Genomic DNA, 27,286 nt, shown 5'->3' with positions numbered 1-27,286 from the left:
TTTTTTTTTTTTTTTTTTTTTTTTTTTTTTTTTTTTTTTTTTTTTTTTTTTTTTTTTTTTGCTTCAATTTGGGTCTCCAACCCCAAACATCTTTGCCAATAGCCTCCTTTCTTGCTTTGGCCAGTTGAAGAATGCTCTCATGACTTCCCTAAGATGGTATTGGTCTTGACTTCCAGTCATCTCTCATCTCCATTTGTATATTTCATCCTTTTCATACATTATTTGCTTATTTTAAAAGAATTGCTGGAACGACAATCATATAATCTGTGATAAACTGATGATATTCACCATTCATAATGGGATTAGTTAGGTACGAACAAAATATTAACACCAAATAACCAATGGCAAATCCTATTGATGACTTAGAGGACTCCCGGTGCTTAATGACGAAACTGAATCCAATAAAAATTCATGATCGTATGAACGCCTTAACTAATGCCAATGATAAGTTTGCTGAGTTCGATCATAAGATATCTCACCTTCATTTGCTAAATTATAAAGCGCAACAACATCTGCACCGGAACAAAAAGCCCTGCCACTACCCTTCAAAAAATATAAATAACGCTGTTCAGGTACGGAGGCAGAACAAGTGCGAATGATTAAACGCAAGATAAACCTTCAATAGCTTCCAGACAAATCGAGCGATTTTTAACAAACATTAAATCGGAGAAAGTGTTAAAAGTTGAACCATCCGTGAATGTACTCATAAAGCAGTCCACACCTTCATCAAGACAAATCCGATATCAGAATTTTCCTCCCACGACTCATAAAGCCTGTTTAGCCGAGCTACCTATAACAAATACGGCTCTTAGATTTACATTTCTCAACGACGCAATTGTGAACCAAACAAGACAGCAAGAAAAACTCACGACACACAAAGGAAGCAAAGAATCAAAAATAGAAAAAGAACCATGGAAGTAGTGAGAGCATTAAGAGCTGATGGTCTATTGAGGATAGCTGCTCTTGATTTCGGCCTTCCTTTCACTATAACCTAAACATCACATAAACACCACTTCAGAAAAAAACCAATACCTGCTCAGTAAGCTCCTTCGAAAATGAATCAAGGTTAGGACAGAAAAACAGATAGAAGAGACGCATTTCCTCATTTGATTACTTGTTAACAAACTAAAGTAGAACTCCAAACACAAACCTGGTCCGAAAGATCCTCAGTTTTAGCATAGTTTGGTAGAGCAGAAAAGCCTCTCCTCAGGTTAGAAAACGAACAAGAACGCCGAAATGAAGATCTCACTGCTTCCAGTGCCTTCAATCTCTGCATATCTGCCTATCTTTCTGGAAATCGCGGTGAATTAGTCTAGATTTCACAATCTTTGTTCTCGTCTCCGCTGCTTCGGAGCTTATGACACACTTTCAAGTTTCAAGCGAAGTTCCGAAGCGCATACAACAATTTATTCGAGTGACTCCAGAAATTTTGCTCTTCATTGCGGCTAGCCGGCTACGAGACCGTTCTTGTTGCAGAGATTTTGCAAGTTGGAGGGAAACTGGCCCATTTCGTTCGGCGCTGATTCCAGAGGATTGGGCCAAAGGTTCTTATATGATCGGGTCCAAGCCCAACTATGTAATGGCCCAATACTCTCGGAACCCGGTCCAGCATACGGCCCATGCAGATTTGATACAATTTTAGTCATGTTTTTAATATATTAATCTAAGATTATTTATTTGGCATTTTTATTTTTTAAAAAAAAACGTCCAACTTAAAAGGCATTCTTAACTTCTCATGACAAATGCATAGGAAAATAGAAGAATGAATTCATTTTTTTTAATATATATATATATATTTTAGAGTGTTTTTTAACATTATAAATTCCTTGAAGATTCTACTCTACCCAGAAAACATGTTTGTGATATTCCATCTTGGTTGAGAGAGGAGAAAAAATCACCCTCTATATAAAGGTGTGGAAACCTTCCCTTAGCAGACGCGTTTTAAAGCTTTGAGAGGAAGTCCGAAAGGGAAAGTTCGAAGAGAACAATATCTGCTTGCGGTAGATCTAAATTATTACATGTTTGTTGATCATCCATGATGTTTAAAGGACTTCGCCCGTTCTTGATATCAACTTTGCCAAAACAATCATTGTATCATGAGAAACTAAGGAAGATGTTTAAGTAGATGAGAGGCTTGAGGTATGGATCGGTACTATTGACTCTTCTCATGTTGATAAGTCTCTAGTAGATTTCTAAACTTGAAAAAAATGGCCGAGAATCTTTGTATAATTTTATTTTATGCAGAAGATATTAATTTAAAATTTTAATAATCAACCCAAATAAGATCATACACTTGTATCAATTAAAAACACAGAAAAACGAAGAAACGAGACAAGTTATAAGTTCAAACAGTTCTACTGCATGAAACTTCAGCTTCCCAAGTTTGATACACACAAAAAAAAAAATGTCAATCAACCGCTAAAATCAAAGAAAAGAGAGAACAAAAAGGAAAAAAAAAACCATGCTAATCAAATTTCACAGAGGAATATATAACTCTTGTGAACCAAAAGCATGCAAAGAATCCAATGGTACCTGTTAGCACAAAGAAAGCATATGAAGCAACTAGCATGTATCCTATGTACAATACCACAGAAACAAGCTTGGTCATCTCCAGGGACTTGGAGAAGTACGCCATTGAGTAGAGGAAGAGGTAAAGAGCAACCGAACCTGATGTTATGTACGATCGCCACCACCAGCGATAGTCCTCCCTGCATAACTGTAAATAACAAAGCATGATGGATATTTCAGCACAAGTCACAGCAAGGATGACGAAAACCAGCAAGTGGAAGCCAAAGAACCAATAAAATTGATTTAGCCAAGTTGCGCTAAGGCTAAACGACAACTCGATGAAGACGGTTGAAAAGGGGAGTAACCCTCCGATCAAGACGATGGAGATCGGGTTCATGTACCAGGACTGTCTTGGGATTTGCCTGTGAAGTGAGTTGGTCTTCACAGGTTTCTCAATTGCTTCCTTCTTGAATCCAACGTAACTTCCCACAAAAACAAGTGGAGCAGAGATTCCAACCCATAGAAACTCAAGAACAAGCATTGCCCAAGATGGCACTACTGCAGATGATTGCTGACCCCATAAGAGAGCGTTTAACATGAAGAAGATTATATAGATGATAGTCGGAAACGTGAAGGCCGTCTTAATGGCAATTTTCATCCAATCTGTACCATTAAACATCTTATAAAGACGAGCAGACACGTAACCAGCGCAGAGGCTCGTGAAGATCCAGAGCACGAGCATGGTTGTAATAAGATCGCCCCTATTACAAGGGGAGAGGAGTCCCAGGATGGCCAAAAACATAGTTCCAAGAATCATTCCAAGAATCTGAACTCCGGTTCCAACATGGACGCAAAGGAGATCCGAATTACACGGTGGCCTGAAAACGTCCCCATGGATGAGTTTCCATCCTGTCTCTTTCTGAACTCTATCTTGGGTCTCAAGATCATTGTAATTAAAAATATCACGGTAAATCCGCCACACAATGACAGCCAGTATGCCAGAGATCACAAGAATAGACTCTAAACCGTTCAGTATTGAGAACCAATGCGTTTGGTCATCCCTCGTCGCAAGATAGGCATCCCATCTCGATGGCCAATCCACATCACTCTCCTTAAATTTAGGAAGAAACACACATGTTAAGAATAATCCTCTTTATTGGCAGCAAAGCAATAAAATGCAAGGAAATTAGCATAAATAAATCCATCCTTGATGCAGTTCCAATTAACTATTGAGACGTACCTGATAGTCGACGTTGTAAGTATAAATGATTTCCTTTCCCTCCTCAACCTCCTGAGGACCATCGGAGTTAAGAACCATAGCCTTCCATTTTGGGTCACAAGTCGATAGACGAGTATTCCTTTCTTTCCATGCCCCTTTATATTCGTGTTTGACACTGCTTTGCATTATAAAAAATTATAGAGAAGAAGCCATGTAACATCATAAACATATAAGAACTCTACTGAAGCATGGATGGCCATAATTAAGGTTTGGCTTAGCACGGGACGCTGTAATAAGAAGGTTTGCACTTAATCAAATGGGAGAGGGAAGAGAGGGAAAAGGGGAAAACCTGAATGGTTGAACCTCAAATCCCACAATTCTAGTAGAATTTGATTGTGTATCTACATGATATTTGATAGTAAATGCCAAATGGTTGTAGATGAAGTATTTCTCAGCTTTTTCCTGTACATAGAGGGAAAACGTGACCATTTTCAAATATAATCGGTACAATTATTAGTTCGGAGTTTTAAGTGATACAACTTTCAAACGTAATAACAATGCTAATGAAATTTCATCAAAACAAAATGACAAACTTGCCTCAGGATAATACCCTTTAAGCCCCATATGAAATCCAAGCTGATAAGTAAAAGGAGATTCGTGTTCGAAAATTCTGATCGGACGAACCAGAGGAAGGCTATCGAGGGTCCTATCAAATCATAGAATATAAATTAGAAAAATGCACATGACAACATCAAGGAGTCTAATATGGCTAAGTGAAGGGTTGTCATACATATGAACCATATAATCATCCTCAATCTTCTCCTTCAACGCTTTAGCTCCTTTTTCATCGAGTGTAATCCGACATACAATATTGCACAGCTGAAACTCCATCATTTTGGCCTGAAAACACAGTGCCATGAAAACGCCACAAATTTAATAATTGAATTAAGTCCTCTGCTATCATTTTCTATGAAACTTTCCTGAGATTGATAATGACAATACAAACAGAACAAACATATCAAAGTCTACCTCATAAGGGGAATTGTCCCTTCGATCACCAAGCAAAATTTCTCCAAGATTCTCTGCATCGTCCTGTATCTTGTTGGGACGACAGAACGGAAGTGAATAATACGAAATTGGAAGCTGGGTCTTCGTAGAAGTTAATCCTTTCACCTTCACTTTCAAGTCATCCCCCTGCCACCAAAAGAACACAATGATATAACCAGCAAAAATTCTCCCAGGCATTTTATCGAACACCTTGACGGCAAAAAAACACTTCAATCTACTTCCCTGCATTTCGAACTCTAATCCTATAAACAAATGCAAATCTAATGAATTCATTAGAAGAATTGATGAAGTTTGAATTACCTTCTTGAAATCCACTGGGCGAATGCCAAATAAATTGAAACAGTGAACGGAGTGAACCAGAAGCAGAAAGGTAAGAGGGATCGTTAATGTCCAGACTGAGAGAGAGCTCCGAGACGCCATTGGCGAGTATGAAGATAACTACAGAACACGAACTACAGTCAACGGGATGCAATCTTGTTCTTTTCTTCTCCATCTTCCCCGCCACTTGCACTTGGTCAACGCCGACGGATTATAAAAGGGTGGAGACGAGAAGTATTCTTGGCTGAAAGAAAAAGGAAAAAATGACCGTCTTTAACTCTTCGGACAAATTGATGGGAAAAATCCTTCAAGTACGCCCAAGGAACTCTAGTGCCACCTCATATATTTAAATGTATTATTTTTTTAATTCAATAATTACGAGATAAAAGAATAAAATAAAACTTTTAAAATAGTAAATTGTTCAATTACTAGACTTCAATTAATAATTGATTTTAAATTATTTTATTATGTTCATTTGGTTTGTTATAAAAATTGTTAAAAATATTAAAAATTTATTAAATATAAAATTAAAATTTCTGGTTTCAAAAAATCATGTTAATTTTTTAAAAACAAAACATTTTTATTTTTGAAAACTCAGACAATGCTTGGTCCCTCGAAAACTCAAACAATGCTTAGTCCCCTCTCCAATTGACGTGTGATCTCACACTCACCCCTCTTTGGAGACCCATCTTTGAAACCCCAATGTTATCGCTAGCACACCAGTCAGGCCACCTAGATTCTGATATCATCTGTAACAAAATTAATTGCTAGTACGCTTTAACACGTTACATATAATCATTAACTTCTGTTTGTTAGAGAACAGTTGTTTAAAATGTGTTTTGCTAGAGACCAGTTTCATTACCGTCCAAGGGGAATTTTAAGTTCAGTCACCGAGTAAAATTTCTGCAACATATTCACTGCATCGTCCTCTGTCTCATCGATCGAGAAACAAGGAATCGGAAGCTAGATCTTCGTAGAAGTTAATCCGTTCACCTTCATTTTCAAATCATCTCTCTGCCAACGACAAGACAAAATGATAAATCGGTACACGTTCTCTCAGTCATATTCTCAAACACCTTAGCGGCATAAAACTTAAATCAAATATACTTCACTACATTTCGAAATCTAATCCTATAAACAAATGGAAACCTAATGAATCCATCAAATGATTGTAAAATTTTCATATGCATTGGTGAAATTTGAATTGAATTCACCTTTCTTAAAAAATCTACGGGATGAACACGAATACGTTGAAACAGTCGGCCGTGTGAATCAGAAACAGAAATCTGAGAGAGAGATCGTCCATATCGACTCCGGAGAAGAACTTCGAGACGCTACTAGTAAGCGTGTAGAGTACAAAACTCGCTCTAAAGTCAACAAGGTGGAAATTCAACTTTGTTCTTCTCTTCTCCATCTTCCCCTCCCTGAGAATCGTGCAATCCCTATTTATACTCCGACAAATTAGGGTAAAAATGAGTGTCGGTGCCAAAATAATAATAATAGTTAAAAAGCAAGATGAATTCAATGGCCTAAAAACACTTATTTGGAAATATTTTATTTTTTTATTTTTACTTTTTAAAATTTATTGTTTTGATAGGGTTGAGATATATTATTTATAGAATATATCCTAGATATTATATCTTAATATTCTTTAATTTATGATTAGATTTATAGTATATTTTATTTTATTCTAGTATTTAATTATTTTATATTTTCATCTTTTGTACTAGCTTATATCCTATTTAAAGGATATCAATGATAATACAGACCTTCCCAATTCTATTTTCTATCTCATTCTTAACAGGTAGTTAAGGATCACGCAGTTTTTTAATATCAACTAGAGTTATTATCAGTATTAGAAACGTATCTAGCTCTTTAATTCATTCCGAGGCCTGAAATTTATTATTGGATAAATAACCATTTCATTAGAACAAACACGACATAAAAGTGTTTGAAGTTTTAAATAACTATGCATTGTCAAATAGTCGACGATTAAATCGAGAAACAATTATTAAACAGCTATGAGATATGCAATGAGCATCACATTACGATACTCTAACGAGTTTATTGCAATATTTTTATTAGTAGAGCATCGATAATCGGGCTCTTGTCTTTCCTTCCTTGCATTGGTTTAACCTCCAACCTCAAAGACGTTATTGGAGAGTTCACAGTCATTCACTCCACTAAAATAAACACTTATAAATTAAAATGACGATTAAAATTAAACAATTTATTAACACATAAATTAATTTGAAAATCTAAATATTAATAATAATGTAATTTAGATAAATATTTAAATTCCATTTGATAATAATTTTATTTATAAATTTTTTTATTTTAAAAAATGGATGTTTTATAAATCATTTTTAAAATTCACGTATTTTTTTAATATAAAAATTAGTTGATTTTATTTTGAAGGAAGAAAAAAAAAACTTACTGTGGTAAAATAGGCATCATTTTTAAAAAATAGAAAATAAAAAATGATTAGTAAATATTACAAATTAAAATTAAAATTTTTAAAATTAAGAAATATAGAAATCAAAAGCAAATATATAATTAATTCAAAAAGAAAAGCGTAAATTAAAAGGTTATTGCATGTGTTTGCTAAATTTATTTACTTATTTTATAATAAAAAAAAAATATTTTTTTATATAATGAAGTGTTTGATAGGTTATTAGCCGTAGAAAATAGAAGCAAATAACGTAAGCTCCACACTGAAAATTCAAGGCATTTAACATACAAATTTCCATTAATTATTATTTTTATGTACGGACCAGATTGATTCAACACAATGACGTGGCAAGATCAGGAGCGCGCTGGTAAAACGTCACCGTAACAATCAAGAAAGGGTGGGGAGGAAATAATCAGGTGTACTGCCACTATCTGATCGCTTTTGCACTCATTTTTTTCTTCCTTCCCATTTCCCCCTTATGTACAGACAGAGAACAGGCGGAAGAAATTAAATCCTCTCTTCTCGGATCTCTCTCTCTCCCTGTTCTCTTCTCTCCCCTTTCTTCTCTGTCTCGCCATGGCGACTCCGAGATCTCCATCGATTCGGAACTTCTTCATTGCTGCTGTTCTCTTGCTTCTTATTCATGGAGTCAGCTGTTTCTACCTTCCTGGTGTTGCACCCGAGGATTTCGAGAAGGTTAGTTGTTCTGAATACGCTTGTTTCAGACTTGTTGTGTTGAATGTTTGCATTGTTGTGGCTCTTTTGTAATTTCTGCTTGCTTCTTGTTGTATTGTCGGATCTGCGCTTGTTATTGGGAGCTACTGGAATAATTGTCGGTTGTTTGTGAGTGGAATGGGATGTGTGTGGGGGATTCTAGATCTGGAAATCTTGTTTATGGTTTTTTGTTATTTGTGGTTTTTGAATCGTAGTAGATCACGTTAAAATCTTCAGCAGGGATTGTCTGTGTGGAAGATTTTGGTGCAATGTATCAAATTGTAGGTGTTTTGTAATGTAGAAAATTTGTGTTACGTATCAGAGGACATTTTTTCCTAGATTCTAATTTTGTTTGGAGAAGTGGTAGGAATCGTAGGGAATACGCAGCATTTCGAGTCGCGAGTAATCTCTTTGTTTTAATCGAGTGTTGATTCTAGACGTGTTTTGAATGGATAAAGACACCGTGTTAGTCGTTCTGTATGTTGTATATAATGTATTACATATTATGCTGGATTTTGCTATTCTTTACTGGAGTTCTAAAACATTTCAAAATATGTTGAATGTTGTTCAATCTTTCATTGAGAACAGAATTTCGTGTGCGTGTGTGTGTTTGTAGCGTAATACCTCCGGCATAACGCGCTCAGTGCGTTTTAGATCTAAGAGATTATCGTTGTACTTTTCTCGTTTGAATGCAGGGAGATGAATTAAAAGTGAAAGTAAACAAATTGACGTCAACAAAGACTCAGCTTCCTTACTCGTATTATTCACTCCCGTTTTCTCGTCCAGAAAAGATATTGGACAGCGCAGAGAATCTGGGTGAAGTTCTTCGAGGGGACAGAATTGAAAATTCCCCCTATGTGGTGAGTTAGAATTTACCTGAACATAGAAAACTTCCTTTCTGTTTGGCGCAGTCAAGTTCTTGACTCCATTGGAGCTTTTTTACAGTTCAAAATGCGGGAACCTCAGATGTGTAGTATTGTTGGCCGTATTAAACTTGATGCTAAAGAAGCAAAGGATTTCAAAGAGAAGATCAATGATGAGTATCGCGTCAACATGTACGATATTTTTCTTGCGGAAAGAAAAGCGTATTATTTCGTGCTGTTGTTTATTGACATGTATTTGAGATTTCACATCTTGAATCTGCCATTTATGTGACAGGATTCTGGATAACCTTCCCCTGGTTTTCCCTATTCAAAGGCAGGACCAGGAGTCACCTGTTGTTTACCAGATGGGTTACCACGTCGGGCTTAAAGGCCAATATACCGCGGCAAGTTCTTTATTTTTCGTCAGCAAATTAATGTCTATGTTTGCAGAAATTCAAAGGTTATTTATTTTCTGATTCTTACAGAGCAAAGATGAGAAGTATTTTATCCACAATCATTTAGCATTTACAGTCAGGTATCATAAAGATATGCAAACTGATGCTGCAAGAATCGTAGGATTTGAGGTCAAACCATTCAGGTTATTTCCCCACTTATTCTATTCGATCAAGCTTTTCATTTGCTGGGTATAATATTAATCTGTAGTGTAACTTGCTTACGGTGTTACGTTGCGTTCAGCGTCAAGCATGAATACGAAGGGAACTGGAATGATAAGAACACTCGTCTTACAACCTGCGACCCGCATGCCAAACACATGGTTGTTAATTCCAACTCCCCGCAGGAAGTTGACGAGGGAAAGGAAATCATATTTACCTACGATATTGAGTTTCAGGTGCGCTCGCAGACCTGCTAGTGCTTTAATCTTTACTAACAGCCTAGTTCATTTTAGAGGTGCCATCTATTGAATTAGATTTTTATCTTCACTTTGTTGTCCGTTTCTCGCTCATCTATAGAATCTCGAGTATGTGTAGAGGTTAAATTTAAGAGCCTTTATTTATGACCCACTTTTGATTTTCTCCAGGAGAGTGAAGTGAAGTGGGCTTCTAGATGGGATGCGTATCTTTTGATGAGCGATGACCAAATACATTGGTTCTCAATCGTGAATTCATTGATGATTGTTCTTTTCCTCTCCGGCATGGTTGCAATGATCATGCTCCGTACACTATACCGTGATATCTCCAAGTACAACGAACTTGAAACCCTGGAAGAAGCCCAGGAAGAGACAGGGTGGAAGCTTGTCCATGGGGATGTCTTTAGGCCTCCTAAGAATTCAGATCTATTATGTGTGTACGTTGGAACGGGAGTTCAGTTCTTGGGAATGGTCGTTGTGACAATGATGTTCGCCATCCTTGGATTCCTCTCCCCTTCAAACAGAGGTGGACTCATGACAGCCATGCTCTTGCTCTGGGTCTTCATGGGTCTTTTTGCTGGTTTTGCTTCGTCCCGATTGTACAAAATGTTCAAAGGTACAGAGTGGAAGAGGATTGCTCTAAACACCGCAGTCATGTTCCCTGCCACCATATTCGCTCTGTTCTTCGTTTTGAATGCCTTGATTTGGGGACAGAAATCATCCGGAGCCGTGCCCTTTGGAACAATGTTTGCTCTCGTCTTCTTATGGTTTGGAATCTCAGTCCCCCTTGTCTTCGTGGGTAGCTACGTTGGGTTCAAGAAACCAGCAATTGAAGATCCAGTGAAGACGAACAAAATTCCCAGGCAGATCCCAGAGCAAGCGTGGTACATGCACCCAGCCTTCTCAGTTCTGATCGGAGGAATCCTCCCCTTTGGCGCCGTTTTCATTGAACTCTTCTTCATCCTTACCTCAATTTGGCTGAACCAGTTCTACTACATTTTTGGTTTCCTCTTCTTGGTCTTCATTATCCTCCTCATCACTTGCGCCGAAATCACCATCGTGCTCTGCTACTTCCAACTCTGCAGCGAAGATTACCTGTGGTGGTGGAGATCTTACCTAACCTCTGGCTCATCCGCCCTCTACCTCTTCCTGTATTCGACCTTCTACTTCTTCACCAAGCTTGAAATCACCAAGCTGGTCTCTGGGTTATTGTACTTTGGATATATGCTGATTGTCTCATATGCATTCTTTGTGCTCACCGGTACCATTGGCTTCTACGCATGCTTTTGGTTCACAAGGCTCATCTACTCATCGGTGAAAATCGATTAATGAATGCGAAAACCGAAAGCCGAGCTGATCTTCGTCGACACATTTTGCTCCATTTACTTACATTTGCAGGATGCCGAAATTATATTCTTGTAAGATTTTGAAATTTTAGTAATTACTATGTTCTGCTTTCCAGATGTAACCTATTGTACTCAATTTTGAATGATGACAATTCCTGTTGCCATAGCCAGATTATTTGTTCTCGCTTCTCAGGGCTTCTGTTATCTACCTACCTTCATATTGACAAAGGATTCACAATTTTTTGAAAGAAAACGCGTATAGATCCTTTTTCTTTTTCAGATTCTTTTATGGAATGAAAAGCATCTCTCTATTGCCTTTGCTTGCATATTTTGCATTCAGGTTGTAAATGAAGGAAAGAGGTGGATAATCTAAATTAAGGCAGCACAGTAGGGGGGGAAAGGGAAAAAAAGAAAACAGTTCCCAGCAATGGAGCCTCTACTTCCTGGGCTTGGTGTCTTCAGGTTCTGCGACATTCGTAGCGACCTTGGCGACGTCTTTAGCAGAGGCTTCGGGCTTTTTCATGGTGTATAAGGTGATATATCCGATGGCGCCGACGATGAAGAGGCCAGCAATTGTCATGGTGGTGATGCTGTAGGGGAGACTCCGGCGCTGGTGTAGGGTTGTGCCTGGGTGGTGTCCTGGAGGCCTCTTGGAGGCTTCCACTCCAGCTGCTTTTACATCCTCCGGCTTCATTTTGTGCGTATCTGCATTTTTCCTCCACTCCTCGTTGCTTCCCATCTCTCTCTCAAATTTTCAGCTGCAGGAGAAGAGTTTTTCGTTCAAAATTTTGAGCCCTGTGAGAGTTGGGACTTGAAACTGTTCTTTGTTGGGCGAAGGAGACTCGTGGAGTGGGGGAGTTGGAACACGTATCAGTTGCATGTCAAAGATAGCAGGACATGTGTTTCATTTATCTCTACCCCACGTTTTCGAACTGTACAATTCGATTCGATTACCTTTTGGCCTCTCGTTTTCACGAAGTCCAAAAGTTGCGCAAAATCATTACGCAGTACAAAACCAATCGCCTTCCCTCCTTTTCGTCTAATTCTTCTTTGTTTTCTAGGGGTTTTGGGCGGAATATGATTGATCCTATAATACAAATTTAAGGGTTAACTCGTCCATGTCTAGACGGCTTTCAAAGTGTGAGATCTCTCTTATCAATTGGAGAGAAGAATGAAACATCTATTTGACGTAATGAGCTAAAGCGGATAGTATTTGTTAGTGATGGGTCAAAATTATTACAAATGGTATTTAGAACCAGAAATCAAACGTTGTAAGACACTACAACTGACCCCCAAAGGAGGAGGTGGATTGTGAGATCTCACGTTGGTTGGAGTGAAAATGAAGCATTTCACATTTTAAAACCATGATACTAATAACGATACGTAATGGACTAAAATAGACAATATCTGGTATCGATAGACTTGGACGGTACTGAAAGTTTCATACCCTTGAGCTTAAGCCTCCACTTCAAAACGGGGGTGGAGAGTCAATCTGAGCAGCACACGCAACAGAGACTCTGGCATTTCTCCAACCCCGTTCCAACAACGTCCCTGCTACGACAGCGGTGGCTCTACTAGTCTGCAGCTGCGCTTGACTTGGAAGTTGATTAAAACAAGAATTTATCAGAGCCCATCAAACAACACAGAACAAAATTCTTGGTGGTGGTTTACCAGAACGAACATATATTATTAATTTATGGCAAAAGGCTAATCCACGTAACAAGATGATGATTGATATACAACCAAAAAACAATAGAAATTCAGCTATCATAATAGGCTACTTTACATATAAACGGCACAGAAGAAACCAGGAAAAGTAGAGTGCCAAATCCCAACCAGGTCCTAATAGTAACTTATATATATATATATATATATATATATAAAGACTTCTTAGATAAAGTAGAAGGAAAACGACTTAGATGTTGTAGGGAGAAACTAGGAGGGGAGAAAAAAGAAAACAGACGATCCTCTCCAACTTCAAAATGGACCAAATCTTCAGGAGTTGGGTTATTATAAGGGCACCAGGGCGTACCTGGTTTTCATAATCCTGAAAGATGTAAATGTGAGGAAGTGTTAAAACATAAAGGAACACATGCACATAAATATATATATATGAGGAGAAGTGTTGTAGCTGTGCACGGAGCTAACAAAAATCATACAAGTTTACTTGATGGCATTCAGTGCACAAGGCCTTGTTTAGAAACACAGAAGTGAGTGATCCGAACCTCTAACCTCTTGATTGAGGGTATATACTTCAACTAGTCGGGCTATTCTATCGCTTAACAATGACAAAGAACAAATCACGTAGCTAAAACACATCGAAAAGGGGACCAGCGAACAAATCCACCCAATACGATCTGTAACTGCCCAAGCTCACTGATCTCACAATCCACTCCCCTTGGAGACCAGCGTCCTCGCTGGCACACGGCTCAGTGTCTAACTCTAATACCATTTGTAACAGTCCAAGGCCACTGCTAGCAGATATTGCCACTTTAGCCTGTTACGTATCGCCGTCAGCCTCATGGTTTTAAAACAAGTCTACTAGGGAGAGGTTTCCATACCCTTATAAGGAATGCTTTGTTCTCCTTTCCAACCAATGTGAAATCATATAAACCACGTCTTTCCAACCGTCGTGGAATCTCCTAAACCTCATCTTTCCAACAAATCACGAAGCTAAAACACATCAAAAAGGTCGAGAAACAGACTACAATTCTACATTTAAAACTCACAATCCATACAATTTCGCAAAGCTTATCAAGCTAACAACCAGTAATACAAGAATGAGCAATAGAACTAAACTGGAAATTTTATTTAGAAACCAAATCATATTCTAGCAACCAATTTATTAAAATAACTGACGCCAAAGTTAGAAATAAATGTATAAAACAGGTACCAAGTGAAATTCGGAATTCAATCTTCCTGCAGATCATCATTTGAAGCGTCCCCACATAGAGGTCCCTGCAAACCTCCATTATTATCACCAAGAAGCTCACGAGCTGCTTTCTCAAGAAACTCCTTGGCAGCAATTTGAACAGATTGTTTTTCAGAAGATTGATACTTCCTCTTCTTTTGTACAGTCCTCTCTACTTGCTTCATTTTGGGTCCCTTCCCCCTACTAATATCTCTCATACCCTGTTTTTGCTCTGAAAATAATGAAATATATCTTTCATCAAAAGGAATCCAGCACAGAAATTCCCCTTCCCCAGAACAAAATTGCAAACAGATTCAACCAACCTTGGGTGAGATCTGGCAGAGAATGTTCAATAAAGCGAGTAGCTGCTTGATAATTCAAGGTAGTTGAACGCTTCAATGGTGCTTCATGAACAAATTTAGATGCACAATGATCGATCTACCGTGAGAGGAAATAGTAACATAAAAACAAAGAACAATGCTGATATAAACTAGAAATCAAAACTCAAACATACCTTTACTCAAGCCTATGAACCGTTCTAGTTTCTCTTGATACAAGCTTAATCTCTCCTACATGCATAAAGAAAGAATAAGAATGATTCTTCCCATAGGAGAATAACATTATTATCCATATGAGCAAATTTCAGATTTAATCACCAGATACAAGGTAGAATAATTACAAGCTCTGACTTGATAGGATGATCATCTGGATGAACTCCGCTACACCTCAACTTTACTGAAATTCACCAAAACAAACAAAAATTTCGCTTCCATAGTCCAAAACAAAAGAGAAACAAATCAAATATAATGACGAGTAACCAAAGAAGGTTACATGCAAAGAGAGTGGTAGTGGCTCTAGAAAGCAAAAGCATAGATTGAGCCCGCTGGAGAGGCCGCATTTGAGCAAGAACATCGGGCTCCGCGATAGACAGGAAGGAAATAAGGTGAGTTTGGACTTGTTCTACGTTGTCCAATGTCATCTTCACTGAATCCATCACTTTCTCGGGTACCACAGCAGATTCTCGAACACCTCCCTCCATATTTGCCCACGATTTTGAACTCCGTCACAATCACGGGCTCACACAGAAATCGAAGATGCGAAATTCAAATCCTGAGGAGAAGATTATTGCGAAGGTGATGACGATGGCGAAGGGGAGATTGGACCGTCGTCGATGTGAATTTGCAGGTGGGAGAGGGGGCGGGTAGGGCTTTTGGGTTCGAACTGGAAGGGGTTTATGGCGTCAGTTAGAACCGATACACGTCCGATCTCCGTGTGTGGAGATCTTTTCAAAGGGTTAAATGCACTTTCGATCCGAGGTTACCTTTAATTACGACTCTAATTTTATGGGTCCCTTTCAAGTTTCAAGTGCCAGCGTCCAAATAGTTTGGGTGCCCATACTCTATATTTAGTTTAGCTTGTACTACTATACCATTTGAAACTCTACCGGATACGGTGAATTTTTTAGCCCGTTACATACAGACATCAACCTCGATTTTAAAACACTTATGGTAAGAGAGGTTTCTATATCTTTGTAAGAAATATTTTGTTCTCGAGGTAGGATCTCACAATCCACCCCCTTTAGGCTCAACGTCTTTGCTCACACACTGTCTGGTGTCTGGCTCTAATACTATTTGTAACAGCTCCTTAGGACCCACTGCCCGGTATCTGATTTTAATATCATTTGTAACAGCTCAAGCCCACCGCTAGCAAATATTGTCTACTTTAGTCTATTATGCATCGTCATTAGCCTCATGGTTTTAAAACACATCTACCAAGGAGATATTTTCACACCTTATGAAGAATGCTTTGCTTCCCTTTGCACCTTAGTGGAATCTTGTAAACCATATATTTTCAACCCAGTTCATCCAATTGGATGGACCTTGGCATTGATTTCTCTTCCATTCTCTTCCATTTTTGAAAGCAAAACTTTTTCGAAGTACAAAGTCATATTATTCTATATATATTTTACCATTATAGTTAAGTATCAATATTGTTTAAACGTGCACAAAGAAATCAATTTCATGGTTACACAAACAAATATATATTTTGGAAGTACTAATAACCAACAATGAGTTGTGACCTCGTATGATATCCCGCATTGGTTGGAGAAGAGAACAAAACACCGGTGTAGAAACCTTCACCTAGGAGACGCATTCTTGAGGAGAAATCCGAAAGGAAAAGTCCAAAGAGGACAATATTTGCTAATGGTGGGCCTTAGTCGTTACATCACGTAATGCTTAAAAATTCCGAGGCTACTTCACAAAAGTAGGAGAGGAAGGGTTGATTCATTTGCTTCTGTCTCGGAGGAGCATGCAATAACTCAATTTCAACTCCATTGGAATAGGCAAGAAGCTGCCAGTCATTTAGATATCAAAGAACAAGATATTCATAAGCAACACTATGATGCAGATCGCCAATTCTAATATGTTTTGGAGTTTATAGCTATGTAAAAACAGAATATACATAATACAGAAACAGAGGGGGTTGTACAGATTTAAAGCAGTTCATGTAATTGTACACAGAGCTAAAAAGAAAAGCACTAAAAGAGGCGAAGAAGAAATGTGTTGGTATATCCGATCTATTGAATCTCAACTAAGACATCTATAGTTACAGATCCCACAATCCATATTTCCAGCAAAAAGGGGCAGAGGTTTGTGTACTTCCCTCATAAAGAAGAAAGAAGGCACAACAGAAGATACCATATGTGAGAGGTCAAAGTCACTAGTTCGATTCATCTCCTTCCTTCGATTTGGTACTGTCTGGTTTGGTGGTGGCAGTAGCGGTAGCGGTAGCGGGTGAAGTTTGCTCGTCGACAGAGGAGTTTGATCGGATATCTTTCTTAAGCTGCACCAAAATCATGGTCATGTTATCACATCCCTCGCCACCAGCTGTGGAAGGTGCCAAACAATTATCGAGTACTCTCTCTACAACCACAGAGAGTTTACTTTCCTGCATAAGTTATAGCACTTGTTAATAACCAGAGGGCAGAGAGACAGGGAAGAGAAAGGTAACGGCCTAAGCTCACCAGATATTGTCCTCTTTGGGCTTCCCCTCAAGATTTTTAAAATGTGTCTGTTAGGGAGAGGTTTCTACATCCTTATAAAGGGTGCTTCGTTCTCCTCTTTTTGTAATGGTCCAAATCCACCGCTAGCAGATATTATCCTGTTTGGGTTTTCCCTTTCGGCCTCTCCCTCAAGATTCTTAAAACGCGTCTACTAGGAAGAGGTTTCTACACCTTTAAAAATGGTGTGTTTTGTTCTCCTCCCCAACCGATATGGGATCTCACAAGAAAATATTCAGAATCTTGACCTCTTCGATCAATCCATGAAAATGGGTTACTGGTAGTTTCAGGATTAGTAGTTTAATCCCAAAGATGCTACGCCAATGAATGAAGGATGTGGTTTGACACATCCTTTTTCAGCTCTAGGTTCAAGTTGAAGCCCCAGGGTAGAAAAGGTCAATAATTTAAATCTTTCATTGTCAACCAGACTTTGCATGAATTAGTAGGATGGATCAGGAGCATAGTTTTAAGCTACCCAATAACCGATCATTGAAAAAAATATATTGGTAAATCTCAAGAACAACAAAACCTTCTCTGCCTTGCTGAAAGATAAACTATTTTACTTACTGATTGTAGCTGTTCATGTATAAAATCTACTAGCTGCTGGTTAGACATGCAATCCCTGAAAGAAATTCATCAGAACAGATATTAGCACAAAATTTCAAGATTACTTCAATAAACCAAATTCAAATGATAATATGACAAATACTTGATGCTCTATTCAATAAATTTTCAGTTTTACACTCCTTTAAGGACATACATTTAAGTATACTGTTCAGATAAGCACGTCTGCACTATCATCACCATTTTGCTAAAAGAAAGTGAATTAGATTATCATATTAAGCTAAACCAAGTAAAATTTCAATGCCACTCAACCTTTAATCCTTGTTTAATGAAAATACCCAGTGAAAATGATATGGATATGTAATAGAAAAAATAATAAATAAAATAAATAAAAACCAAGCTAAGGAGGAACGGTAAATACATACCATATCCCGTCACAGGCTATCACAATAAACTCGTCATCGTCGCAAAGCTCAACCTAATTAAAAGATTACCCAAAAAAGGAAAAAAGAACGTCATGAAATTTTTAAACCTTGAGAAGTATATATAACGAAACAATTGATAATTCAAGTACGAGGAAAGTGGGAGGCTTTATTTTAGACATTCTTTGAGAAATTTGAGAAGGAAAAAGAAAAACGAAAAGGATTTTCATGGGTGAAAAGGAGAGAGATGATGTGCATGAGATGTGGACCGACTCTCTTTCTGTTTACGCACTATTAAGCACAAACTCTCTTTCAAAACGCATCAATACCAGGATTTCATAAAAGAAAAGAGGAACGAGTGCTAAGAGACTTGAGAGTTACTCTCCCTAATCAATAAGCGGGAGAGGGACGAAGAAACTCGGCTACTAGAGACGAGTAAGAGCCAGGGACGCACTCGACGAGCAGACGAGGGGCTTTTCTGATACAACTAACTCATTTTCCAAAAATAGAAAAAAAGAACATGTAGGACACTCCAAATTAAAATACATTAATTCACAAATAAAAATACCCATAATTTATTAGCCGGTTGCATAAGAAGTAGATAGTGAAATTTACATAGCCATAGAAATTTGAATTGTAAATACAGCAGGCAGTATACGTACAGTGGTTACATCAGGATTTGCAGTGATAATCTGCTTTTCAGCAGGTAAAAATTTATTCTGCTTAAATTCCATATCACCTGCAGTAGTCGAAAGGTGAGATAACACTAAGGAGTTATAGATATCAGCCGAGTGCAAATTCACCTCCACAAATTTGTAAGTAGCTAAATTTTATTGTTCATGACTTCTCCTTCAATTAATTGCTTCTCAGTGAGAGTGAAGAGCATTGTTTTCCACCCTTTTTTTAATTAAAATTTTAAAAACTTTCATCTTCAGGTTGCATTTGAGAACCAGAAAAGAGCTTCTAAGTCCAATTTTTTTTTTTTTTTTCTTTTTTTTTGAAGTCAGAAACCATACTTTTGTTGAGTAAAAATGAAAGAATATAAGGCACACATAAAGACAGCCAAACAAAAGATACCAAACTAGAGTAAAAAGTGGCTCCAGTATAATGAAATACGACCTAGGATAGTTACAGAGAACCTAGACCGAGTCCCAAAGAGTAACATGAAACCTTACAAGGATCAAACCTCCTAACTTACTAGCTTTTAAGTCCAAATTACTAGATCGTAGTCTACTTATTCATCAAACACCAGGGAAAAAAGTGTGTTGCACAAATCATATAGATACCAGGAGCTATAGAAAAGTGGCCGAGAAAGTAAATAGAATAATAGTTGATCAACCAAGATATTGAACATGAAACAAATAATACTCGAGAAACTTGCAGTATTCAATAAAAAAGAAAAAGGAAAAAAAAAGAAAAAAAAAAAAGACTGTTCCAGGGCCAGATCAGAGAAAGCAATCTGCCAAGCAGAAATTCACATACCAATAGCTCTGGCAAGGTTCAAGCTACCATTGACCCGTCCAGCATGAATAAAACCACCAGCTTTAAGAATTCTGTCCCTCTCAATCTCAAGATCAGGCTTGTGATCCCTAGAGAGGCCGTGAGCCTGAACAAGAGTAATCATGTCAGGACCGTTCATATTATGTCTATGATTATAAAGCATGCAAGCCATTTCACTGAACTTCTCAACTGATGTGTATATCTATGTGCAACATGTCTTGTCCATACGTACTTGTTTACTTTAAACTTTGGAACATCTTGGTTTCATTATCTAAAAACTGATCTTAAAAATATTTTTGTATAATGATTAATTAAAATTGTTTATGGTTGCAGTTTAGTTCAAGATCTGTTTGGAAAGATTTTATGTTTTTACGTTTTCATTAGCTCATTCTGTATATTTATTTAAAATATTTAAAAATTATAACTAATAGTTACACACGAACAATCTGTAAAGCAAATTATTAAAAAAAAATACATGAGAGCTAAAGTATAAGATCTTTTCTGTTTTTTCTTTTCTTTTCTTCTCTTTTTTTTTCTTGCTGATTCTGTTCTAAAGACTGTTTCAGGAGAAAACACAGCAAAGAGTTTTCTACATCGAAAAACCATTTCTCGTTTNCGGAATTGATGCAAGCGACGCCGGAATTGAACCGGAAATCAGATTGTCCGCAACGTTCAGAACCGTGAGTCGTCGGAGCCGACCAATATCGGCCGGAAGGTCGCCAGAGAGACGGTTGCCAATGAGGTCAAGAATCCTAAGGAACGGCAACGAGGTTATACATCTCGGAATCTCGCCGGTAATACCCTTCCAGTCGGCAATAACAACGCCGGAGAGGCGAGTGAGCTTGCAGATGGCAGGAGAAATATGGCCGGTCATAAAACCAGTACGGTGAGCCCGTTCGAAAATAGGGTCCTCAGATTCGCCCCGGAGGTTAATATCGGCAACCCGGTGGGTGACCGAGTCACAGCTAATGCCGTACCACCGGTTGCAACAGTCATCTCCGGTCCAGGAATTGAAGATTCCTAAATAGGGCTCCTGAAGGGCAGCTCTGAAAGCCAGAAGAGCTGCCCGTTCGGACGGTGGGCAGGCATGAACGGCGGAGGAAACGGCGAGAATGAGTAAAATGGATAAGCACCGAACGGCGGTGCGCATCTTGAGCTGGGATCCGTTAAAAGCAACTGTGAAGAAATAAATGAAAATGTCGGGTGGGATCAGAGTGAAGCACGGGCAATGAAGTGAACGCTGCAAATATATAGAGCCATTGAAGAGAGTGCCGAGGAGTAGAATGACGATTATGCCCCTAACATGGGTACGTGAAATTAGTGTGACACTTTAAATATGCTCGTGTCCTTTATCGAATTTTCCCTCGCGTCTTCTCCACGTCATCCATCGGGACATGTGCTATGCAAAAGTGTGCATGTGTTGTGTTAGATTATTGTTATTATTTTTATGGAAAATATTGTACAATTTTCAAAATTGTTTACTCATGAGTTGACTCAAGATGAAAAAAACAAAAAACAAAAAACTTTTTATTCATTTAAATTTCACAATAATTTAATATTTTATCGTAAACAAAAAAAAAAAAAAAAAAAAAAAAAAAAAAAAAAAAAAAAAAAAAAAAAAAAAAAAAAAAAAAAAAAAAAAAAAAAAAAAAAAAAACCACACTCAACACTTTCAAGCGAAATAAATACCTGGCCCTTCCTTGATATCACGCAACGTGAATCACCAGCATTTGCAACAATAAGTTTGTTATTTCTAATAATTGCAACACAAGCTGTACACCCCGAAGTTGGGCCAGAAAAATCAGAGTGCGGACCCTGCCCACAATCACATTATTAAGTTTGAATCTAAAATGTTTCAGCTGAAATGATACACATATCAGGTGGAATCAAACTGCATCCAAAAGCTACGAACTGTATTTTACAAATAAATATCTGGCAATGTTTAACAGTTTAAAGGGAACTGAAGGACATGACAGCTTCACTTATGACAGGACCAAGACAAACAGAAATTTAGGGAAACGTAAGAATTTATGTAATGGTTGTTTGCATGTGCAACAATTATTCTACGTTTTTTAACATCATATTCTATGGATTTCATTTGATTCATTATCTCCAATTATGAACTCTTATACATCCATCAATAGGTGATTATTGAAATGTATTACGATAAAACTATATTTTAAGCAATGTTCTCTTACCATGTCACACTTTTTTTTAGTGAAAAACCGAGCTTAAAACGAAACGATATCATGCCTTAATTTTTCAAAAAACTGAGTGTCATTACGTTTGTGACATGTTCATATCCTTGTTCCATGTTTGTGTTTGCTTCTTAGTGGGTCAAAGAGCATCGGAATAAGGTTAGAACTGCCCATAAGTTAAAGGGAATCTCCAGAAGGCAAGTTCTGAGTCAAAAAGATTATTTTACTAGGCAGGAGTCAGGCAATCACAAGTAAGGGAACCATAAGGCATCCACTCTCCCACCCTAAATCAAGGGAGATAGTAAACGTGCTCTCATCACTAAACAGTCCTGCCATGTCTTGAACCAAATAATAAAAAAAGTAGCCACCACAATATTAATCCAAATGACCTTCATTGCAACTCATATAATTCCTATTCTAAATAATTTTGGGTGCTGATTTACCCATGATTGAGAGAATTAATAGCTTCAGCTTGCCTATTTATGAGACAACTAAAATCATTTACTAATATAAAAGAAGTATTTCGTCTATAAGAATAACAAAGCACCTTATACATAAGACTAGTTATGGTTGTTATGAATATGAATTAATGTATCATGCAGTTCTCAGCCATCAATACTTCGGTAGAGTGACACTACTCTTCCTAATTCACAATTTCACTGATAATGTAGTTAAAAAAGAGTAACTTAAATTTCATTACTTACCTCCTCAAAAGCCCAATCATCAGCCTGGTCATTTGCGTCACTGCTTTTTGGTGACCAGATTAACCCCTCTATCATGCCAGTGAACTTGTTCAATCTGTCACCCAAAATAGCTAATTCTCTCCATCCTCTTTGTCCACGCATCATTTCATCCATTCTGGGGAACCAGTATTAGTTATAAGTAGGAAAATCAAAAGAGATGACAATAAAGCGATTCATGGTGGTAGAATCATAGAACAGTGTTTCTGGATAACTAAATATCCATTTCTTAAATTAGTATAGTTTCAGCAACCAATGTATCTCATAGTAAGTGTTGCCTCATAAGAAGCCATGGGTCACTCAAAGCTTTTGTGTAATCTAATTCCATTAACTCCACCCAGAAAACTTGGGTTTCTGTCAATGTCATAAGAATTCATAGAAGATCTCAACGAAAGCTTTGTTTCTATAAAATAAACATAATAAATTAAAATAAAAAGAGAAAGTTGGAGACATTACTAACCTGGGGGTTCAAATTCACAGAGGAACTTGAAAAAAAAAAAAAAAAACCCTCTAGTTGGAATCATGAAGGGAAAAAAGAGATGAAGAAATATGCATAATTTTTTTCTTTAAAAAATTTTATTAAAAGCACCACCCTTTGTAACAAGGAAAACTCCAATGATCACGAGAACTACAAATCTCCTTCCATTCCCTTTGAAGAACCACCTATTCTTTCAATCCAGAGAAACGGACATAAATAGGGTAGCATCCACTTGACAGTCCAAACACCCAACAATTTGAGAAATAGAAATAAATACCAACTCTGATTCATAGTCCAAGAGTGAGAAATAACCTCAAGTATGCTTTCTGCACAGAAGTTCCTATATCTCCAGCTGCATAAGCGTCATTTTTCTTCACTTGCTGATGTAGGTACTTAGCACAGAACTTCGCAACCACCTTACCTGGATTGTTGAACATCTTGTATAAGTAACCGTATTGAAGTTGAAAATATTCAGACACGTTCTGGATGTGTGTGTGTGTGTGTGTATGGGGTGGGGTGTTGCACAAAATGAAATTACCAAGTACTTGTAGTTATTTAAAGCTTTCTCGATCCATTAATAAAATAATTCAAACTTGTATTCCAAACTGGGCCTCATACTTTCTTAATTCTGAATGTGATTTAGTTTTAATGTGTTCGATAAAATCAAATTTGTTGCTTTTCTTCTGGATTGGATTTCTTTTGAATAGTCCCTTTCATATAGTTATTTAATTTCAGTAGGTCCAAAAATGCTACAAATAAAAACCGAAGCTAAATTTTCTCAATGCGCTCAACTTACTGTCAATAGAATATATGAAACGATATTTTCATTTTTTTTTCCAGACACATTACTCATAATTGTAGCATAAGAATCGAACAAGCACATCCAAAACAGAAGAAAACTTATACCCCACATATTAAGAAGAATCCAACACTCAAAAGCACACATGCATTTTACCTCCATGGCCATCATAAACGCCAAAGAAGGAAGTGCAAGCATCCAGATCAGGAATTGCAGCATGCTACAAAGCAATGAATAGAAAATATCATTGCAACAGAAATTGCAAAATTTTGAAAAGAAGAAACTTAATTGAGCTCTTATCAATCAGACAAAGAGTACAGCCATTTCATTGATTACTTACAGCATCTTCCATTGTGGCACGCCATCCTTGCATGGACGATAGTCCAAATCTAAGACGACTATTTTCACCATCTTCAGAGGCCTTCTCAGTTTTAGGATTGCTGAGGTAAATGCCCATTTCGATCTGACATCAAATAGAACGTATATAAACCATTTACCCTCACCTCTATAAGTGGAAACGAGGTCACTAATGATCATCATGCTTAGAATACACTCAGGACAAAGCTTTTGATTAATACATTAACTCTAAAACTAAAAAAAGAACAAGGCCCCAGTGTAATATCAGATTTCCGAGAATGTAGAAGAAGAGCCTGCAAACAAAACTCTGAAACCAATAATTTTTTAAAAAATGGTTCAATTCTACGTGCCCATTTCCTGATCGATCTAATAGATGCACTTGCCAACATATAACAAAGAAAATATTATTTGTTATGTAAGACTAAAAATATCTATCAAAGAAAAAAAAAATGGTGACAGAAGATCACCTATCAACTTCTGTTCATCCACTTGCTGGGTCATACAACCAAGAGCCTAAGGTCAATCCATTAATACACACACACACACATATATATATATATATCAGCATCAAACAAACAAATCAGGGAGAAAAACATTTTCCAAGTAAAATATAAAGTATTCATCAAATTTCCTTATCAAAGCTACCAACAGTATATGAGAAGGCGTGAAATGGAATAGAAGAACAAGAACATCTACATTCTCGAGGATCCCAAAATTCAGTTGGATATATTGCAGGAAAATGAGATCCAAATTTCAATAGAAACTTCGATCAACAAGAGAAAAGGGAAATTCCTGAATCACTACATACCCAGAAATCCGACGGCTCAATTACTTGAATTAAGACTAAGAAGCAAACTAATCCAGATAAGTTACTGAAAGCCAGAATCGCGATTAAATAGAAATAAGATTCTCAACACCGGAAAAGTGAAAAATCTGCCAGCAATCCCAATACCGCAGTACGTACTGTTCAAAGTAGAAAATATTCCAAATTCCAGGCAAGCGAGAAAAGTGAGGTGAAAGCAAGCTTTTCTCAGAAATCAATGAAAATCCACGTGAAATCTCGAAAAAAAAAGTCAGCAATAGAATGAGGAAATGGAACAAACCACGAGAGCAATCAATCGCACAAGATATTGCTAGAAACACACAGCGATGTTCGAAAGTGAGTGTAATCTTCTGAAATCGAATCGAATAAGCTCCAACTGTAGCAATTGTATAAATAGTCTGGTCTTCGCCTCAGTCGTTTACTATTCTTGGTAAGCTCGTTTCAGAAATTTTCACTTTGTTGTTCAAGCTGGAGGCTATAGTCAACTCAATCAGTCATTTTCGCTCTCGTTTCCTAACCTTACCTTTTTCTCATTCCTTCTCATAGCCATGGCCAGCCAACAACTAGAAATCCACCATGAAAAAGCACTCGATTTACTGTAGCACACGGTTCCAATAGTACAAATGACTTGGCTATGGTGGTGAGCCATGGCTTTCTCGGTCGGCCGACGAAGCGAACGCCTACCCGCGCCGACCTAAGCTCGTAAGCGCGGGCATTTGATGATATACCAGCCCGTTGATTCGTATGGATAATAAAATACTCTTCAAATTCAGGTTTAGTTGTTAATTTTATCTTTAAAAAAAATTAACTTGTTAAATTTTTTTAATCAATTTAAATCTTATAATTAATTTATAATACTTTATTTACTAATATTTTACTAATATTGGGTGGGTTTAGACATTAAAATTATCAACAAAAAAATTTCCTTAAAAATATTTTTTTTTTCAAAACTATATTAAATATGCATGTTAATATAAATATTATTTATTTATTTATTTTTATTAGCCTCAAAATTATTAAAATGAAAATATTTGGGTATAAATGAACATTTTTAATATAATTTAATTTTGAATATTAATATTTCACCAATTTTTTTAATTATTTATTTCAATAAATTAGTGTTATTTGTTTGGCTTATCATGTTTTTTGGTAAACAAAAACAAAAGATAATTAATGTATTATCCCATGCTCGATCGTGATTGGTGGGATTTAATTAATTTATATAAAATTCACCTCAAAATATTTATACTCATAATTTTTTATTTGTTTATTTGTTTATTTAGTTCAATTTCATTATTTAATTATTTTAATATCTAACCCTATCACTTCAACAATATTTTGCATGAAATGAGGGGCAACGTGTCAAATAATTAAATACTGTTTTAATTTTTTTTTTTTAAATATTCCATTCATTTTTGAATGAGTCATAGAACGTCTAGGCAACTAATTTGTGATTAATCTAAAAAATAATTGGAACATAAATATTTTATAAGATTATTGTATCACAAGATTAGCAAATCTTTTGTTCCATATTATTATATCTTAAATATAATTATTGAGTTTCACACCAATTTTAAATATTGGGCTAAATAAAAGCAATAAAATGCCCATCCCTATATATATTTACTAATAAATTTTTTATTTTTGGCATCAACGAACCTAACAATTTTGATGAAAAGAAAGAAATCTCGCTTTTATTTTTTATAAAATGTTTTATTTTATATATTAGTTCGAGTATGAATATTGGATAAGATATCAATTATCATCTAAAAAATCGATGGTTCGATATCCACCCTCCAATTATTGAGCAAATTATTTATTTAAAAAAAATTAATAAATATTATATTGAAAACTTTAATATATATCTCTAATAAGATTGACAATAACTCATCTATTGGCACGGACAAACTATATTGTTATTCTCGTGATTGATAGGTTTAAATTTCTACTTAATATTCATCCCGTCTTATTAAAAAAAAGTCAATTTTTCCGTAGGCCACGTAAATACTCATCCAATTTTACTTCTTTTTTTTTTTTTTTTTTTTTTTTTTTTTTTTTTATTTTTTTTTTTTTTTTT

At 36.6% G+C, this 27,286-nt stretch overlaps 6 protein-coding genes across 12 annotated transcripts in view; 1 reads left to right on the top strand and 5 right to left on the bottom strand.

Moving 5' to 3' along the window:
- The window catches only part of LOC111445940 (3-hydroxyisobutyryl-CoA hydrolase-like protein 2, mitochondrial), a 7,185-nt gene extending 5,719 nt beyond the window's left edge, over positions 1–1,466 (bottom strand). Inside the window, exons 1-4 of the mRNA XM_023084497.1 lie at positions 1,151–1,466; positions 911–991; positions 722–790; positions 480–543 (exon numbers count right to left, since the gene is read on the bottom strand). Coding sequence (XP_022940265.1) covers positions 480–543; positions 722–790; positions 911–991; positions 1,151–1,276 — 340 coding nt within the window. The 5' untranslated portion in view covers positions 1,277–1,466. The remainder of the gene's footprint in view (positions 1–479; positions 544–721; positions 791–910; positions 992–1,150) is intronic.
- An 855-nt stretch (positions 1,467–2,321) lies between these two features.
- Positions 2,322–6,551, bottom strand: LOC111445939 (transmembrane 9 superfamily member 8-like). Its single transcript, XM_023084496.1, has 9 exons — positions 6,328–6,551; positions 5,976–6,127; positions 5,096–5,357; positions 4,757–4,921; positions 4,518–4,627; positions 4,325–4,433; positions 4,077–4,189; positions 3,749–3,902; positions 2,322–3,619 (listed from the first exon to the last, which is right to left on the bottom strand). The coding sequence occupies exons 3-9, from the start codon at positions 5,213–5,215 to the stop codon at positions 2,465–2,467; spliced, it is 1,926 nt and encodes a 641-aa protein (XP_022940264.1). The 5' UTR covers positions 5,216–5,357; positions 5,976–6,127; positions 6,328–6,551; the 3' UTR covers positions 2,322–2,464.
- Positions 6,552–8,034: 1,483 nt separating this feature from the next.
- Positions 8,035–11,546, top strand: LOC111446353 (transmembrane 9 superfamily member 8). Its single transcript, XM_023085137.1, has 7 exons — positions 8,035–8,261; positions 8,975–9,139; positions 9,225–9,334; positions 9,438–9,546; positions 9,628–9,740; positions 9,839–9,992; positions 10,182–11,546. Exons 1-7 carry the CDS (start codon positions 8,142–8,144, stop codon positions 11,337–11,339), a joined length of 1,929 nt encoding a protein of 642 aa, XP_022940905.1. The 5' UTR covers positions 8,035–8,141; the 3' UTR covers positions 11,340–11,546.
- A 140-nt stretch (positions 11,547–11,686) lies between these two features.
- LOC111446354 lies at positions 11,687–12,418 on the bottom strand. The gene has a single exon (XM_023085138.1). The coding sequence runs from the start codon at positions 12,093–12,095 to the stop codon at positions 11,793–11,795; it is 303 nt and encodes a 100-aa protein (XP_022940906.1). The 5' UTR covers positions 12,096–12,418; the 3' UTR covers positions 11,687–11,792.
- A 390-nt stretch (positions 12,419–12,808) lies between these two features.
- On the bottom strand, positions 12,809–15,560 carry LOC111445751 (nuclear nucleic acid-binding protein C1D-like). Of its 2 annotated transcripts, none has more exons than XM_023084212.1 (6): positions 15,099–15,560; positions 14,947–15,002; positions 14,782–14,836; positions 14,591–14,671; positions 14,250–14,499; positions 12,809–12,951 (listed from the first exon to the last, which is right to left on the bottom strand). In XM_023084212.1, the coding sequence occupies exons 1-5, from the start codon at positions 15,304–15,306 to the stop codon at positions 14,267–14,269; spliced, it is 633 nt and encodes a 210-aa protein (XP_022939980.1). In that variant the 5' UTR covers positions 15,307–15,560; the 3' UTR covers positions 12,809–12,951; positions 14,250–14,266. The 2 variants fall into 2 exon arrangements, with proteins under 2 accessions (XP_022939980.1, XP_022939979.1); XM_023084211.1 differs by lacking the exon at positions 12,809–12,951 and adding an exon at positions 13,028–13,403 and having other exon boundaries at positions 15,099–15,559.
- A 1,069-nt stretch (positions 15,561–16,629) lies between these two features.
- LOC111446017 (probable protein phosphatase 2C 60) lies at positions 16,630–25,811 on the bottom strand. Of its 6 annotated transcripts, none has more exons than XM_023084627.1 (12): positions 25,490–25,810; positions 24,854–24,899; positions 24,370–24,492; positions 24,186–24,249; positions 23,543–23,651; positions 22,717–22,870; positions 21,504–21,629; positions 19,797–19,920; positions 18,977–19,053; positions 18,318–18,370; positions 17,896–17,950; positions 16,630–17,216 (listed from the first exon to the last, which is right to left on the bottom strand). In XM_023084627.1, the coding sequence occupies exons 3-12, from the start codon at positions 24,484–24,486 to the stop codon at positions 16,989–16,991; spliced, it is 1,107 nt and encodes a 368-aa protein (XP_022940395.1). In that variant the 5' UTR covers positions 24,487–24,492; positions 24,854–24,899; positions 25,490–25,810; the 3' UTR covers positions 16,630–16,988. The 6 variants fall into 6 exon arrangements, with proteins under 6 accessions (XP_022940395.1, XP_022940397.1, XP_022940396.1 ...); XM_023084629.1 differs by lacking the exon at positions 25,490–25,810 and adding an exon at positions 25,351–25,483; XM_023084628.1 differs by lacking the exon at positions 25,490–25,810 and adding an exon at positions 25,195–25,337.
- Between the last annotated feature and the right edge of the window lie 1,475 nt (positions 25,812–27,286).

This window comes from Cucurbita moschata, unplaced genomic scaffold (genome assembly GCF_002738365.1).
Source record: "Cucurbita moschata cultivar Rifu unplaced genomic scaffold, Cmos_1.0 Cmo_Scf00008, whole genome shotgun sequence".
Taxonomy (NCBI): domain Eukaryota; kingdom Viridiplantae; phylum Streptophyta; class Magnoliopsida; order Cucurbitales; family Cucurbitaceae; genus Cucurbita; species Cucurbita moschata.
The sequence above is the reverse complement of the archived record's forward strand: the minus strand, read 5'-3'. Positions and strand labels throughout refer to the sequence as shown.

Coding starts and splice junctions, on each gene's coding strand:
- LOC111445939 (XM_023084496.1), bottom strand. CDS start 5,215: ATGGCGTCTCGGAGCTCTCTCTCAGTCTGGACATTAACGATCCCTCTT. Junction 4,628..4,756: donor GGGACAATTCCCCTTATGAG/GTAGACTTTGAT, acceptor CTGTGTTTTCAG/GCCAAAATGATGGAGTTTCA. Junction 4,190..4,324: donor TTAAAGGGTATTATCCTGAG/GCAAGTTTGTCA, acceptor CTCTATGTACAG/GAAAAAGCTGAGAAATACTT.
- LOC111445751 (XM_023084212.1), bottom strand. CDS start 15,306: ATGGAGGGAGGTGTTCGAGAATCTGCTGTGGTACCCGAGAAAGTGATG. Junction 15,003..15,098: donor CACTACCACTCTCTTTGCAT/GTAACCTTCTTT, acceptor GGTGAATTTCAG/TAAAGTTGAGGTGTAGCGGA. Junction 14,500..14,590: donor TCTGCCAGATCTCACCCAAG/GTTGGTTGAATC, acceptor CATTATTTTCAG/AGCAAAAACAGGGTATGAGA.
- LOC111446017 (XM_023084630.1), bottom strand. CDS start 24,486: ATGGGCATTTACCTCAGCAATCCTAAAACTGAGAAGGCCTCTGAAGAT. Junction 21,630..22,716: donor ATGATTGGGCTTTTGAGGAG/GTAAGTAATGAA, acceptor GATTGTGGGCAG/GGTCCGCACTCTGATTTTTC. Junction 19,054..19,796: donor GAACCTTGCCAGAGCTATTG/GTATGTGAATTT, acceptor CGACTACTGCAG/GTGATATGGAATTTAAGCAG.
- LOC111446353 (XM_023085137.1), top strand. CDS start 8,142: ATGGCGACTCCGAGATCTCCATCGATTCGGAACTTCTTCATTGCTGCT. Junction 8,262..8,974: donor CACCCGAGGATTTCGAGAAG/GTTAGTTGTTCT, acceptor GTTTGAATGCAG/GGAGATGAATTAAAAGTGAA. Junction 9,140..9,224: donor TTGAAAATTCCCCCTATGTG/GTGAGTTAGAAT, acceptor GCTTTTTTACAG/TTCAAAATGCGGGAACCTCA.
- LOC111446354 (XM_023085138.1), bottom strand. CDS start 12,095: ATGGGAAGCAACGAGGAGTGGAGGAAAAATGCAGATACGCACAAAATG.